Below are 14,227 nucleotides of genomic sequence, written 5' to 3'. Positions count from 1 at the left end.
CATCTCAAGCTCTCCACCACACACCGCAGCCATGGTGCTCCAAGATCTCGGGCGGCGCATCAATGCCGCCGTCTCGGACCTCACCCGCTCGCCGAACCTCGACGAGAAGGCCTTCGAGGCCATGCTCAAGGAACTCTCCAACGCTCTCGTCGAGGCCGACGTCAACGTCAAGCTGGTCATGAACCTGCGCCAGTCGGTCAAGCGCACCATCGACTTCAAGAACCTCGCCCCCGCCGTCAACAAGAAGCGCCTCATCCAGAAGACCGTCTACGACGAGCTCGTCAAGCTCGTCGACCCGCACGCCGAGCCCTTCAAGCCTAAGAAGGGCAAGCAGAATGTCATCATGTTCGTCGGTCTGCAGGGTTCCGGAAAAACAACGTCGTGCACAAAGCTGGCGCGCTGGTACCAGGCGCGCGGCTTCAAGGCCTGTTTGGTCTGCGCAGACACCTTCCGCGCCGGTGCCTTCGACCAGCTGAAGCAGAACGCGACCAAGGCGAAGATCCCCTACTACGGCAGCCACACCGAGACGGACCCAGTGGTCGTCGCAGCCGAGGGCGTGGAAAAGTTCAAGAAGGAGCGCTTCGAGATCATCATCGTGGACACGTCCGGACGCCACAGCCAGGAGCAGGACCTCTTCGACGAGATGGTGCAGATCCAGAACGCCGTGCGTCCCGACCAGACCATCATGGTCCTCGACGCCACAATCGGCCAGCAGGCCGAAGCCCAGGCCCGCGCCTTCAAGGACGCCGCAGACTTTGGTGCCATCATCATCACCAAGACCGACGGCGCCGCCGCAGGCGGAGGCGCCATCTCCGCCGTCGCCGCGACCCACACGCCCATTGTCTTCCTCGGAAACGGAGAGCACATGCTCGACCTCGAGCGCTTCAGCCCGCAGCCCTTTGTCTCCAAGCTGCTCGGCATGGGCGACGTCGCCGGCCTCGTCGAGCACGTGCAGTCGCTCAAGCTCGACCAGAAAGACACCATTAAGCACATGGTCGAGGGCAAGTTCACCATCCGCGACCTGCGCGACCAGCTCTCCAACGTCATGAAGATGGGCCCGCTGAGCAAGATGGCGGGCATGATCCCGGGTCTCAGCAACATGATGGGCGGCATGGACGACGAGGAGGGCAGCCTGAAGCTGAAGCGAATGATCTACATCTGCGACTCCATGACGGAGAAGGAGCTCGAGTCCGACGGCAAGATGCTGGTCGAGCAGCCCACGCGCATGACCCGCATCGCGCGCGGCTCCGGGACGAGCGTCCGCGAGGTCGAAGAGCTGCTCACGCAGCACCGGATGATGGCCGGGATGGCAAAGCGGGTAGGACGAGATGATGGCCATTGTGATTTGTACTTTACTGACAATTTTTCCAGATGGGCGGCATGCAGAAGGGTATGCAAAAGGCGCAAGGCGCCATGGGCGGGCTCAACCAGAAATCACAGATGGCCGCCATGCAGCGGCGGATGCAGTCCATGGGCGGCGCGGGTCGCGGGGCCCCTGGTGGGATGCCGGACATGGTACTTGGACGCGTCTTACTCTCCGGACTCGGCTAACCAGCACAGAGCGCGATGATGAAGATGCTTGGCGGCGGTGGTGCAGGCGCAGGCGCAGGCGGAATGCCAGGTACGCTTTCCGCGCCTTTCTACGGTCCAAGCTAACGTGTCTAGATATGTCCGCGCTGCAGTCCATGATGGGCGGGCTCGGCGGCGGCGCAGGAGGGATGCCAGGTCCGTCACCCCCTCACGTAGCAGTCACTAGCTAACAGCCACAGACATGGGCGCGATGATGAACATGATGAAGGGAATGGGAATGGGTGGCGCGGGTCGAGGAAAGCGGTAGTCTTAACGCTGCTCTGACAGAACACGTGAAGCGAGACGGCATTTCGTACGCTCTGATGCATATCCAAAGCGTTTGAGTTGAGCGCCTTAAGCTTGAGGACCATACGCTACCGGCTACAGCACAACGTCCTTGACACGAGAATCTATGTGGAGGAGCATCTGCTGAGGTTGAAGCAGAGCATATTGGCACAGTCCAAGATAAACGAGAGATACCCAGGTCCGACGCCTGCCAGTTGCTCCTGAATGCGATTCAAAATCACGGGTCCATACCATACAAGCATCTGTTCTCATTTTCGACACATCGTGGCGAAGTTGTCGGCATGCCAATTGGACGCTGAGATCATTGCTGAGGGCATAATGGGAAGGACCGGATCGTACTGCCCAGCAATCAGTGCATGCTCGAGAATGCGATAGCATACCTTTGTCAAAAGTTTGAGAATATTGGTCGTCGCCATAGTAAAGTTTGCGCACAAAGGAAGAGCGAGTGACGATCTTGGTTAGAAAGTATGTTGCGAATGTTGGTGGTAGCAAACAGTAGGTTTGCCACGTGACGAACGGGCAGTGACAAAGTGGGAAGCAGCAAGGCAAACGCGGTGTCGAGCGCAGAAGTGGAGAGAAATCTGCACTTCATCCTCGCAGACTGCCCCTGATTACAATAGACAATAAACGTCTAGTGAGGCGCTGCGAGCAGGGCGGAGTGCGCGCACGTGTCATCTCGTTGTTGCGCGATGGTCATGTGGGGGGGGGACCTGGAAGGAACACCCACTTCAGCCGCTCTCCACCTTCATTAGCAGCAAAATTTTCTCAACCTCACATCTCTCTCCCTCTTCGGGACACGTAATTTCCTTTTCATTACTCACACTACGGCCCATTTATCAATCGCTTCCGGCGCTCCTTCTGTAACGGTTGAGGAGAAGCAGATCACGTGTTGTTGGCGGTGGTCTGGTGCTGCTTCCTCATGTTGTGGAGCACCTCTTACCTCAGCTGCATCACAAACACGTCGTCAAACCAGACTTCGCAGCGAGGCTTGGAGAGAAAAGATACAAGCAGAACAACAACAGACAAGAACACAATACACTCGTTATATACATTTGCCTTTGATACCGCAACAGAACTACTCTCGCCATCTCGTCCCCTCAGCTTCCGCCCCACACCGCATCTTAAATGAATGTACAACAGCCGCCACAGTACCCCTCTACATTCTTGGACAAGCCTCCGCTTCCCCATCACGCTCGCCCGGTTTTCAGTCTCGCCTGCGTCGCTCCAGGGTATCCAATTGAGTGCCTTGGAGCAGTCAGCACGCAGATGACGGCAACAACTCCTCACGGATATTGGTTGCAGTGGTGTCGCAGTTTCAGCCGTCGCGTGATAGTTTCATATCTGTTTTCTGGAGGTATATCTGAGGTCGATGGCCTAGCTAGGAAAGCGAGCTTGAGGATGCGTAGATGAAGACTCCGCGGTATATCTAGGAGCGTCTTATTGTCCTTGAGTAGCAAAGACGGCGTTGTTGGGCATGACGAAACTTGTTGGGCTGTTTGGGGGGTGCTGGTCGAACGAACGTGGCAGGCTTACCGCGAACACGTCAGAGCGGTGCCCGAGTCAGACGGCGGAGTCTCGTTTGTTGCCGTTTATACGTCTGCGTCTGAAATGAATGCCGACGAGGATTGGCATGTTTGACTGATGGTAGATGCGTAGCAGTCGTTACTTGGACATTGCTCTCTTTCCGGCGGCACCATCTCTTCCATAACGCATGGCCCAGAGTTGCAACTCGCTTGCGAGCAGCTGAGGGCTAGGACTCTGGAGATGAAGCCAAAATCACAACACGGGGGATATCATGATTGCCACGTGGACTGATAGCCCTTGTGGTCAAAGAAACTGCACGGCTGGATATGGATCTGGCGCAATATAGTGTATTGATGAAACAGCTCTCCCATTATTAGCAAAGCACAGGCCTTGAATTATTCGCATCGTCTTGCATCTCTAATTAAGATCATGTCGAATTACATCCCTTCACTTTGCAAACCTCGCTGTCATGTGCTAGTTGGCTCTTTTCCTTAAACAACAATCCCCACTTGATAAAAATAATCGGCACTGCAGCAAGCATCGTCAGACCGGCCGCCAGTATCAGTCCAGTGACTAGCGCACCCAAGCGACCATACATGACCGGAGCCAATAGAGGCAGCAGCGCGGCGCCCATGTAGCGCGTTGATGCATGGCCCGCCAAAGCGCTAGCAGCGTGGGCCTTGTAAGTCATCGCTAGGTAGTCAGCGACGTAGAGGAATATGAGCATGTTGCCGACGCCCAGAGGTATGCCTGCTAGAATTGCAACGACTGGCGAGTTTGGAGGCGCTGCGGAGACCGCGAAGAGAAGCTGTCCCATAGGGAGTAAGATACCACCCGCGAGGATGATCAGTAGTGTAGGGTCGACCGAAGTGGTGGCTTGAGTGTTAAGTCGTCTTGTAACCCGCCGGATTGCTGGTTCTGCTATCACGGTAAGACAGCTGCCCAGACCGATGGAAAGGAACGGTAGGCCTGTGAAGGTGTCAGCATGGTACACTGGCTCGGCTACCATCGGATTCACGTACTTGCCGTGGCAGGGCTCCAGCCGCGTATTTGAGTGAACACAATCGGGTAGCCCACGATGCATAGATATAAGATCGCGTAAACGGAACCGACATATAGGTCCCAAAAGGTACTGCTAGCGAGTCAGTTCATGATTTCAAGCCTGACTGCAGAGACGAAGGATCGATTGCTTACCAAATCGGCTCTGTGAAGATCATAAGTATTGGCTGACGCAAAGAGGCCCTCAGGCGATCCCCAATTGGAAGACTTGCACCGGACATGGCTCGTGTCCAGAACCTCCCATCTACGGTCTTGAGAAGCTCGCACCGCGTCCTCAATATAGCATTACCATTGGTTTCTTTGACCACTGTCATCAGAGCACAAGCAATGAAAGCGAGGATAACGAGCCACCAGCTTATCCATCTCCAGCCGGCGTATTGAAAGATGATGCCTGCAAAGATGGGTCCAATAACTGGCTACGACTCTGGTCAGCTCTGCGCGATCTTGTGTCGACTTGTTACGTACCCCATTGACCGCTCCTAGGATCCATATTGATAGATAGCGGGTCCTCGTCTCATCGTCGCAAATATCACTCAATGTACCTGGGGCTCCAGACATAACCACCGAGCCAACAAACGCAGCGAAAAACCGTGTTACGAGTATAGTTTCGAAATTCCGTGCCATCGCGCTGGGTACTAGAAAGATAGAGAACAACAATAGCGAGACGATATACACTGGTCGTCGCCCATAGATTTCACTTAATGGAGCCAGAACAAGGGGGCCGAAGGCTAGGCCGAAGAGATAGGTGGTAACGCCGAGAATCGGTATTGTCCTGTTCTTGATTCCAAATGTGTCCATCATGCCAGGTATACCTGGTGAGTAGGCAGTCGAGGTCATAATGCTAATCAAAAGTCAGCCGTGCTGTTGAGCTGTACTATACGGAGCTGCATCAGGGTGATGTAGAAGCGTACTCACACTACCAGTGTTGCGAAAGAGATAGATGCCAAGACCGTGCCTCTGTACCACGCTGGCCAGTTGCGAGGCATATCGGATCCATCTTCAGCCCATGTCACCTCAAAGTTGGGATCCCTATCAAGTACCAGCGGGTCCACAAGACTCGAGATGGGCATTGGAGGCATCGGAAAACAAGCGCCAGCGAAGGGCTCGCTCAGGCGGTGGATATCATGGCTTGCGATCGTTGTGAGAGAATTCTTCCACTGCTCGCTCGTACCGTCAGACATAATGTTGTCGAGTGGTTCCAGCCATGAGCATCGATTCAAGAGCACCTCCTCGCTTGCACCCTGAAGTATCCTCGGCTGTTGTTGGTAGGGGAGACGATCGGTGATCGAATCCGTTGAATACTCCGAGCTCTGCCTGGCGCTGGGCAGGACAAACGATGTCCTTGAGGAAGCTCGACGACTGTACGTTCGCAGTGGGTACGCTAGAGGAGAGATCGACATGATGAAATACTCGATAGAATTAAAAGAGAAGAGCTGCTGGATATTTATATCCGCCTTTTCTGAATCGAGGACTGAATTTCGGCCATAGTTGGGGGGGTTTCCAAAGGTTGGCGAGAGGCGGCGGCGCAAGCTTCATTTCGGGCAGAGCTTACTCAGGTGAACGATGCGGTTTGTTTTCGTTGCTGCGCCCTGTTATTGCTGTCTCAAGTATGGAATAGAGTAAAATTTTCTCGCTGGTGGGTGAGGCAAGAAGTTGGACTGACAGTTCAGCAGAGAGTAGGTAACGTTGTACAAGATGTAAGGGTAGCAGAGGCGCAGTGAGGTTGACCCGAAATACGTGAGCTGAGCCTGAAGATCCCTGCTAAGCGTTGCGAGGGCTTGGTTCAGCTCCGGGTTAGGTGAGATGTCTAATTCGATTCCCGCGGAATCAGCCCCCGAGTCTGGTATATGGGTTTATGCGGGCCAGCATTGCTCATGTTCCACGTCTCCGCGTGGGGTATCTCGGAGCTATACGGCGTAGGCCTTGGAGTCAGCTTGCAAGTTGGGACCGAGTCAGATGCCTGATATACGAGCTGGGATTTCGAGGAGTGCATTATCGGTATTCCGTGTCCCAAGTGTCTGAATGACAAGTCTGTGGCTAAGCGAGGTGGGGAGGGCATGGCTCACGCAGGCGCACTCACTTGCTGGAATGTCGCAATACTGCAGCAATCAGAGGGGTTTTGATCTGTCCATGTTTAGGAAGTGCAAAGTGATGATAATCGAGATGCAGAGTGGAGCGTTCAGTAGCCAGAAAGTGCAGCTCCAAAAACAACAGTGACGTTATGGCACCGTGTCGTTAGCACGCACCGTTAAATCGACACGCTGCGACATCACTGCTCACGTCAAGCAGGTAGCTCCTACAACTTTCGTTTAGTGAAAATACTATCTCTCGCAGTCTAGCACGTGTCTTGCAAAGATGGCAGCAAATTGATCTATATTTCTACTTTCAAATCGAAATAAGCAGACTAAGCATTCTAGAGCCAAGTTAGCAAATAGCACCGTATCTCTGGTTCCGAACTCCCGAAATGCGATAAGACCTAAAACAAGTCTCTGACCTCGAGCACAGAGAGCTACCTACCTAGGTAGCTCCGAAGATTACAATTGCGTTGCTTGAATGGCCACCCGACTAGGATAGTAGCTTTCTGCCCATAGCAGTGGTTTCATTAAGCCGGGCGACAAGCATATTTTCAAGGACCTTTAAATGCGCAGCATCACTCTCTGACTCCTGAAATGACTTTCCAGCAGTCATCATGGTCCGTTCTGGCGCCGGCTGTGCAAGATATGGCATCACACGGGCTCTGTGAGCCGATCGGAACACCTGAATGGCGACGTTAGTAATTTATGGTTTGATATGCTCAGGAAACGTACCTTAAGATGCTGGATGATCTTGCCAAACTCTTCCGATATGTCCTTTTCGTTGCTCTTGTGGAGTTTCTCGAAGAAAGCGTGATTTCTGAATGCCGCGATTAGGGATCGTTGATTGCGTGGCACGTATCTGCGCAAGTTCTGCTCGTTCATGTAGCTCTTCATGCCTATGAAGGCGTCGATGACCATGAAACATAGGTTGTGGCTTCCGGATACACCGTCAAACTCGACAAATTCGCCATCAATCATTCGTCCTGCGCCCCAGGCCTGAAAGCTTTGGCAGTAGCCGAGCCATACGCCCTTGGCCACGCGAGCTTCAACAAGGTTCTGGTAGAAGACCTTGAGAAGCTCGCGCAACTGGACGTTGATCTGCCGCATGTGTATCAGACAGTCGAACTTGTTGCCCTGCTCGAAGGCAATGACTGCTGCGACCATGTCGCGATACATTGGGTACCCCTATTTAGTCAGCGTCTTGCGCGCCCCCGTCATTCAAGTGTCACATACCATGACCTCAACGTCGTAAAACATGCGAAAGAACGCATCCTCGGTCGAGGTAACGAGTTGCGAGATGTCCACGTTGATTTTGTAAGCCCGCTCACCGCTCTCATTGTAGTTGTGCAGGACGTTGGATGTGTTGCTCCCACTATCCGACTCAGCGCCGAATTGACGCTGGAGGTAAGCCCATGGTATGTCAATTTGTGCAGGAAAATCGATGATCTTCTCGTCCTGAGCCACCTTCACAAGAGGAATTATAGCCCACCGATACGCGTGACGTAGGACACCGATGCAGCAATAGAAGCCATTGTATGCTTGACGAGAACATCGGCTCCAGTCTCCGGCTTCGATCGACGAGAGGAGTTGCTGGATACGTCGTAGATCAATGCGCTCGTTCAGCTTCTTCGTCATGAGGTTTCGGAACTGATCGCGGAGCTCCACGTCAATGCCGTCGTCGAATGACGGGCTCTTTGACGATAGGAATGGAATGGTCTCCAGATAAATGTCGTGAAACGGCTGGAGTTCGCTCGGCCAGTCGCCGTGGGTTGCTTTTGGTGGCCAGCTCCCGGCCCCATCTTTCTCAACTAGGATGGACAAAGCCTGCTCAGTCTCATGGCTAGATTTGGGAGCTGTAGCATGCCTCAAGGTCGCCTTATTGCTGGCTATATTGTTGACATCCATGGCCTGCCATAGCTTGTAGATTGCAGCGGCTACTGAAAGCAGCAGAGCAGAAACGAAAAACATGATGTCAGGTCAAGTCAAAAGAATTGAAAATTACGAGGAACTGAAGAAAGAATTGTGGTCTGGTCGAATGTACCCGGGTACTTTTCGATCGGAAATTGTTGTGACTGATTGACCTTTACAGGGGAGAAAGATGCGAGTAAGACGTGATCAGGTTTATCTGTCGAGCTGTTTGTCGAGGCAGTCGGCTTATATCTACTTTCTTATCTATCTTCGGGCACAAGTTGTTTTTGTCACTTTGTCAGACATACAGATACGCGGACATACAGCAGATCTCAAAGCCCCGAGTGCTATGCAAGACGTTCCTGAGCCGCATGGACGGCTCATTGTGCTTACTCAGACAAGTACCAACGCATCATGACAGGTTACTCCTGATCCAAAAATTCACGACGTTACATTGTCATGTTGGCGGTGTAGAAGTGTTGCGGTGAACTGAAGATAGCTGCAAGCAACAAATGACTTGTCTGACGAGGCTGTGTGGAGCTCAAAGTACACCACAGCCACTTCTCACCGCCGCAATCGGCGGATTGGGGACATCGGAAGCTGCAGAAAAGGATACAAATGTGCTAAAATAGATTTGAATTAACAGAATCTATGACAAGTACCTTGTGCGACAGATCAGAGTTCCTGCCTCCGAAGACATGATTTTCGAGGGGGACTCGACCACTTTTGCGCCAGAATATCACCCTCTCCGCGGTGCAAATAAGTTCAAGTCAGCTCTCTGACTGATGTCTCACCTATTTGCTGGTGCGCTGTAGATAGCTCTTCAGCCGCTGCCCTTGAGGCTAACGTGGTGACGCTGTTACACAAACCTCCGCCACTCGGCGCCCAGTAGGGCTGCGCTTCACTTCCGCATCTTTGAAATCAGTTATGAGTACAAACAAGACTCAAGAGTATCAATAGACGAGTCCCACCGAATTTGAAAGTAGATCTTGAATGGCCTTGGGCGGGCAAAAGGCCTCAGCAGTTCACTAACTGTGGCAGAATCTGGCTCAAGGGTCAAGAATGCTAACAAATACTTTGATAGTGTATTCGGTGTACCGTAGCTTTTCAAACAGATCTACAGACTTGTACAGAGAATGCACGTTACCAAAAACAAAATTTAAATGACAGACTTCAAACTCGAGCAATGTTCGGGCACCCTAAAACGGCATGAAATACCACCAATCTATCCATATTCGAAGACCATCTCCATCAGCTACGAGAACGCTGGCGGGAGCGAAAACGGCGCAACATTGGTACCAGTGATCTTGGGCTCCAGAAGGTTGATCACGTTGTTGAAGGAAGCTTCGTGGAGCTTAGCCCAGTCTGTGCGAGTCACGAATTAGTGCTATGCATCCAAATCTGCGGGCATGATTTGATATACCGTTAACGACCCCACGAGAGCAAAGATAGGTAGCCCATCCGATCATCGTCTCATCACCAAACACATAGTCCCCAGTGATGGTGATCCAGTATCCGCCCCATGGGTTCCCAGTAGTATTTCCGACTGCTTCCAGATACTCCAAAACTTGAACGAAAGAGCCGTCTAGCAGTACATCCTGTTTGGTGAGCTGACAGTGTGCAGAGTTAGCCTCGACTACGTTGGCTGGAACAACTATAAAGAATTGATACTCACAATTTCAGTGAAGTTGAACGTCCCTTGCAGCGTCTTGTATGTGGATGTTCGCTGCGACCTACCAGGAGCGTTATTTGGGCCCTTGGTCGCATGTGGAAGTGATCCTCGCCACGCAGGCTTGTGAACTACAGACTGTAGTCAATTTCCTTACTAAGATGACCTCACAGTACTGTAAAGAGCTTACAATCGTTCATCAGAGCCCTGACGTCCGAAATAGGTGCTCCGACTACAGCCCACGTCACAGACTGGGAGTAATCCGTGCCAGGAGGACACAAACAGTTTGCGCCAGAGTCTGTGGAGCAGGATACGCCCGCAGAGTAGTTGCCATGCATTGGGGCACCAAAGCCGACACTAAACATTATTGCGACGCCGAGTAAAGTTTTGATGGTAGCCATCGTACAAAGGATTCAGAAGAACCTGATGCTGAGCAGCAAGTGAAAGTATTCGTAATGAGCAGAGTCGAACAAGGGATTTGGTCTCATAAAAAAAGGTTGAGATCAGAACGCAGCAATCTTATGTTAAACAATAAACAACAGAGACAAGGTCCCAGTTGTGTTGTACCGCCATCGCAGCTGTAGTGTAGATCAGGCACCTGGAACTTGCGTATCGCAAAATAGATTCAAGTACTGAACAGCCCGGAGCTAGAGAATCTAATGTACTCAGCCTCTTGGAAGCGGGAAATTTGCTAAAGTCTGTCGACGGGGCTGAGCTGAGGCTGATCACGTAAGCTTCGTCTGTTACACAGACTTGCTACTTCTTTAGCTCCGCAGGTTATTTGATTTGTGTAATGTCTGACAAAAAGTGGCTGTAATTAGCCACAGCCGAGGCACCTAAGATCCCGGAGATTGCTTGGTGTTCTTGAAATGACTTCGTATCGGAGAACGACAAGGATTGGGGAGCCTCAGCATTGTGGCTTCACCGACCTCAGGCATGTCGCAGTTTAATACTGATCTGAATTTAGCCAAAGCTCAATAGTAATATAGGCAATATATGAATGGGGCCTAAATTTGGAACAGATATTTGTCGTAGTGAGCATACTGATTGGGCTGTTCTCCGAGCAGGAGATCAAGCAGATCTAGGTTAAACAGATGATCATGGATGTAATTAATTGCAGACTATGCCTAATTAGACAGGGCTGCAGGTAAAATACCCAGTCTTCACACAGGGTTAATCTCCAGAGCTCTCTGGTCACACTTTCTTGATCAAGCCTACGTATTATAAGTATCTCCCAGCTTCTAGAATACTGCAATTCTCCAGGATTTGCCAATTGTCTCTTCTTGGTCATATCATTCTTTGAACTCAATAGCTGCAGGATCTACCTTCAGACTCTCCAGTGCTTCAGCATCTATCAATCACAATGAAAGTTCAACCACTTTCGGTTTGGCTTCTAAGCGGTCTGAGCATCTCTGTAGCTCTCCCTCACGCTGTAAACACTACCTTTGATCCTCAAAAAGCAGCTTCTCGCCAATTGTCCATCTGGCAGAACGACATGAGTGTACAGGTCGCCCAAAGCCTCCTCGAGCGCCAAGCAACGCACTACGACGCCACAATCTCTTCTAGCTGCACGACAGACAAGATTATCCATCGCCAAGAGTGGTGAGTAGCTCTAAAAGTATTAAAGTATTGCAAGAGACTGTGCTGACCTCGTGAACAGGGGATCTATGCCCAAGAGCGACAGAAAAAGATACATCGATGCAGTCAAGTGTCTCATGAGACTGCCCTCTTTAAGTTCGCCAGATGATGTGCCGGGTGCAAGGAGTCGCTACGATGATTTCGTCGCTGTGCACATCGTATACTCGCCAATCATTCATCACAGCGGTCTGTTCCTTCCGTGGCATCGCTACTACACATGGCTGTACGAGAAGGCTCTCCGTGAAGAGTGTGGGTACAAGGCTGGGCAGCCTTATTGGGACTGGACGCGTCACTGGGACGACCTAACCAAGTCACCTGTCTTCGATGGCTCCCCATACTCAATGGGAAGTAATGGCGAAGCTATCCCGCATGGACCGGTCAATGATACAGCGCTGGGGTCAACACGCCTCCTAAAACCCGGCACAGGTGGTGGCTGCATCAATTCAGGTCCATTCGCCAATCTAACCATCAATCTGGGACCATATGCTCTTTTGCCGATGGGTCCTGACAATGGTTTGGGCTACAATCCGCGTTGTCTGCATCGCGACTTTTCGGCTGAGTGGAATAACAACACCAAACCCACCGATATTGTCGACGTCATAAACCGCTCAGACGATGTCGCATCTTTCGATAAGGAATTTGAAGCGCTGAAGGGTCCTCACGCTGGTGGTCACTTTGGAGTTGGTGGAATGATGGCGGACCAGCACGCAAGTCCGAGTGATCCGATATTTTGGCTGCACCACGGCATGATCGACCGTGTGTGGAATCTATGGCAGAGCCGTGATAGAATTGGTCGAACGAATCAGACTGGAAGAACAGTGACCGCGCAGAACAGTAAGCCTCCTATTTGTGCTCCTGCTTCAAAAGGACATGGACTAACCCGGGATGACGACAGATCCTCCAAGCGCCGATGCTACACTAGAAACAATAATGCCGTTTGGGATCCTAAGCATGCCGCAGCGACTTGGCGACCTTGTCTCGACAATTGACGGGCCCTTTTGTTATCAATATGTATAAAATTCGAGTATGAGATGGTTTTATGGATATCAACGAGGAAAGCAAGTTTCTGTCGCTTGGAAATTGTACATGAACATCGGCATCTTTGTGCTAGGTGGTGGAGTCTTTGATGTGAACTTAATTTCTGATTCTCAACGCTCACCTTGCTCGCGATCACGCGAGATCTTCATTATATCATCCTCGAATACGTGTCACTTGAAATTGAAATTCGAAAGTCATTGCAGCATATGTAACATTCGCAAGTCAAATGTCAACCCCAAGACCTGAATCTGACCATACGTGGTAAAGAACGCAGTGGCGGGAAACGATTACAAATGGACCAAAGGGTCGTGACTGAGTAGGGTGATGTCGGCAGAAGAGTTGTATGAGGCTGAAAGAGAGTGGAAGAAGAGGATAAAGGTCAAAATCCCGACACCCGCAAACATTGCTTGCTGAATCACGCGCAACGTCATGCGAGCAGTCATTATGAACAGATAGATGTCGTAGTGCAGAGAGGAGTTCAGATTCCGAGGGAACTAGACCACGCGTAACATTTTGTCAGTACTGCCTGTAATGGCTTCGCTACTCACCCTTCATCACGACATACGAAATCTCATACTAGAGTACGTCTTGCGTAACGACATTTGTAGCAGTCAGAAAGGAGGCAAAATGTACATACATTAGTACCCCAAGGTAGGCCTGCTAACTGCCCGAGACAACAATTGTCCAAGGAAGACCTCGGTCGTTTACCGCGCCAAGACCGTCAAAATCACATCTTGTTAAATGTATTGCGAAGTCATAATCATGGAAAGTCTGTTGACGAAACGTGGGTGCCGTGCCGCCTTAGGGGTCGACCAAAAGTCCGACAGACAACCTATGAGCCAACCTTGAGGATAGATAAATATCAGATAGTTAGTCGAGTACAAAAACAAATCGCTGGTTGCAGGAACAAGGTCACAGTGGGATTTGATGGCGGCCTGAATCGCTCACGTGGCCAACACGGGATGGCCCAATCATTCTTATCACCAAAGTCTATGGCCACTCTCCTCGCTATCCGCCGGAGACTCCACGACTTCGTAATCGACGAGGTAATGCTCTACAAATTGAACAATCAACTCATGATCCTCAGCGTCGCTGAAGCACCTAAGTGCCTACCTTTGGGCTGACCTGCCACCAACTCTTAATAGAGGTCAGAGAGAGGAAATTTTGCTATCGCCGCAATGTAGACATGCATAAGCACTTGAGGCTTGACATGGAGTCAAAATTTTTGATGAGATAGTGGGCATTGGACACAAGAAGATGAAGCCAGAGACTCTGGAAGATTAAGTTCGGCAAATGTGGGAGATAAATACTTAGCTACGGAGGAGAACAGACGGCTGAAGCTGCGGCTCGAAGCAACGAATTTAGATAGTCTGGACTATAGGTCTAACGACTGGGAAATCGGGATTGTTCACGGGAAGCAGTCATGTGTAGGCAAATTGTA

The 14,227-nt window shown here is 51.2% G+C and overlaps 5 protein-coding genes across 5 annotated transcripts; 2 read left to right on the top strand and 3 right to left on the bottom strand.

Annotated features, from left to right (window-relative positions):
- Positions 1 to 31: 31 nt before the first annotated feature.
- On the top strand, positions 32 to 1,837 carry M421DRAFT_103393 (signal recognition particle protein; the record flags this gene model as incomplete). The annotated part of the gene is made up of 5 exons (XM_033586898.1): positions 32 to 1,318; positions 1,372 to 1,515; positions 1,561 to 1,621; positions 1,666 to 1,704; positions 1,764 to 1,837. The coding sequence occupies 5 exons, from the start codon at positions 32 to 34 to the stop codon at positions 1,835 to 1,837; spliced, it is 1,605 nt and encodes a 534-aa protein (XP_033445250.1).
- Positions 1,838 to 3,826: 1,989 nt separating this feature from the next.
- Positions 3,827 to 5,528, bottom strand: M421DRAFT_70990 (MFS general substrate transporter; the record flags this gene model as incomplete). Its single annotated transcript, XM_033596755.1, has 5 exons — positions 3,827 to 4,368; positions 4,422 to 4,531; positions 4,594 to 4,874; positions 4,924 to 5,299; positions 5,374 to 5,528. The coding sequence occupies 5 exons, from the start codon at positions 5,526 to 5,528 to the stop codon at positions 3,827 to 3,829; spliced, it is 1,464 nt and encodes a 487-aa protein (XP_033445249.1).
- Positions 5,529 to 7,023: 1,495 nt separating this feature from the next.
- On the bottom strand, positions 7,024 to 8,438 carry M421DRAFT_71028 (uncharacterized protein; the record flags this gene model as incomplete). The annotated part of the gene is made up of 3 exons (XM_033596758.1): positions 7,024 to 7,215; positions 7,266 to 7,718; positions 7,767 to 8,438. 3 exons carry the CDS (start codon positions 8,436 to 8,438, stop codon positions 7,024 to 7,026), a joined length of 1,317 nt encoding a protein of 438 aa, XP_033445248.1.
- A 1,139-nt stretch (positions 8,439 to 9,577) lies between these two features.
- M421DRAFT_424223 (uncharacterized protein) lies at positions 9,578 to 10,584 on the bottom strand. The gene is made up of 4 exons (XM_033593688.1): positions 10,301 to 10,584; positions 10,117 to 10,241; positions 9,865 to 10,051; positions 9,578 to 9,806 (listed from the first exon to the last, which is right to left on the bottom strand). The coding sequence occupies exons 1-4, from the start codon at positions 10,509 to 10,511 to the stop codon at positions 9,697 to 9,699; spliced, it is 633 nt and encodes a 210-aa protein (XP_033445247.1). The 5' UTR covers positions 10,512 to 10,584; the 3' UTR covers positions 9,578 to 9,696.
- Positions 10,585 to 11,385: 801 nt separating this feature from the next.
- Positions 11,386 to 12,865, top strand: M421DRAFT_424222 (Di-copper centre-containing protein). The gene is made up of 3 exons (XM_033593687.1): positions 11,386 to 11,712; positions 11,771 to 12,582; positions 12,644 to 12,865. The coding sequence occupies exons 1-3, from the start codon at positions 11,474 to 11,476 to the stop codon at positions 12,763 to 12,765; spliced, it is 1,173 nt and encodes a 390-aa protein (XP_033445246.1). The 5' UTR covers positions 11,386 to 11,473; the 3' UTR covers positions 12,766 to 12,865.
- Positions 12,866 to 14,227: the final 1,362 nt, after the last annotated feature.

The sequence above is a fragment of the Didymella exigua genome (genome assembly GCF_010094145.1).
Source record: "Didymella exigua CBS 183.55 unplaced genomic scaffold M421scaffold_33, whole genome shotgun sequence".
Taxonomy (NCBI): Eukaryota; Fungi; Ascomycota; class Dothideomycetes; order Pleosporales; family Didymellaceae; genus Didymella; species Didymella exigua.
Note: the sequence above shows the minus strand (reverse complement) of the source record. Positions and strands in the feature narration are given on the sequence as shown.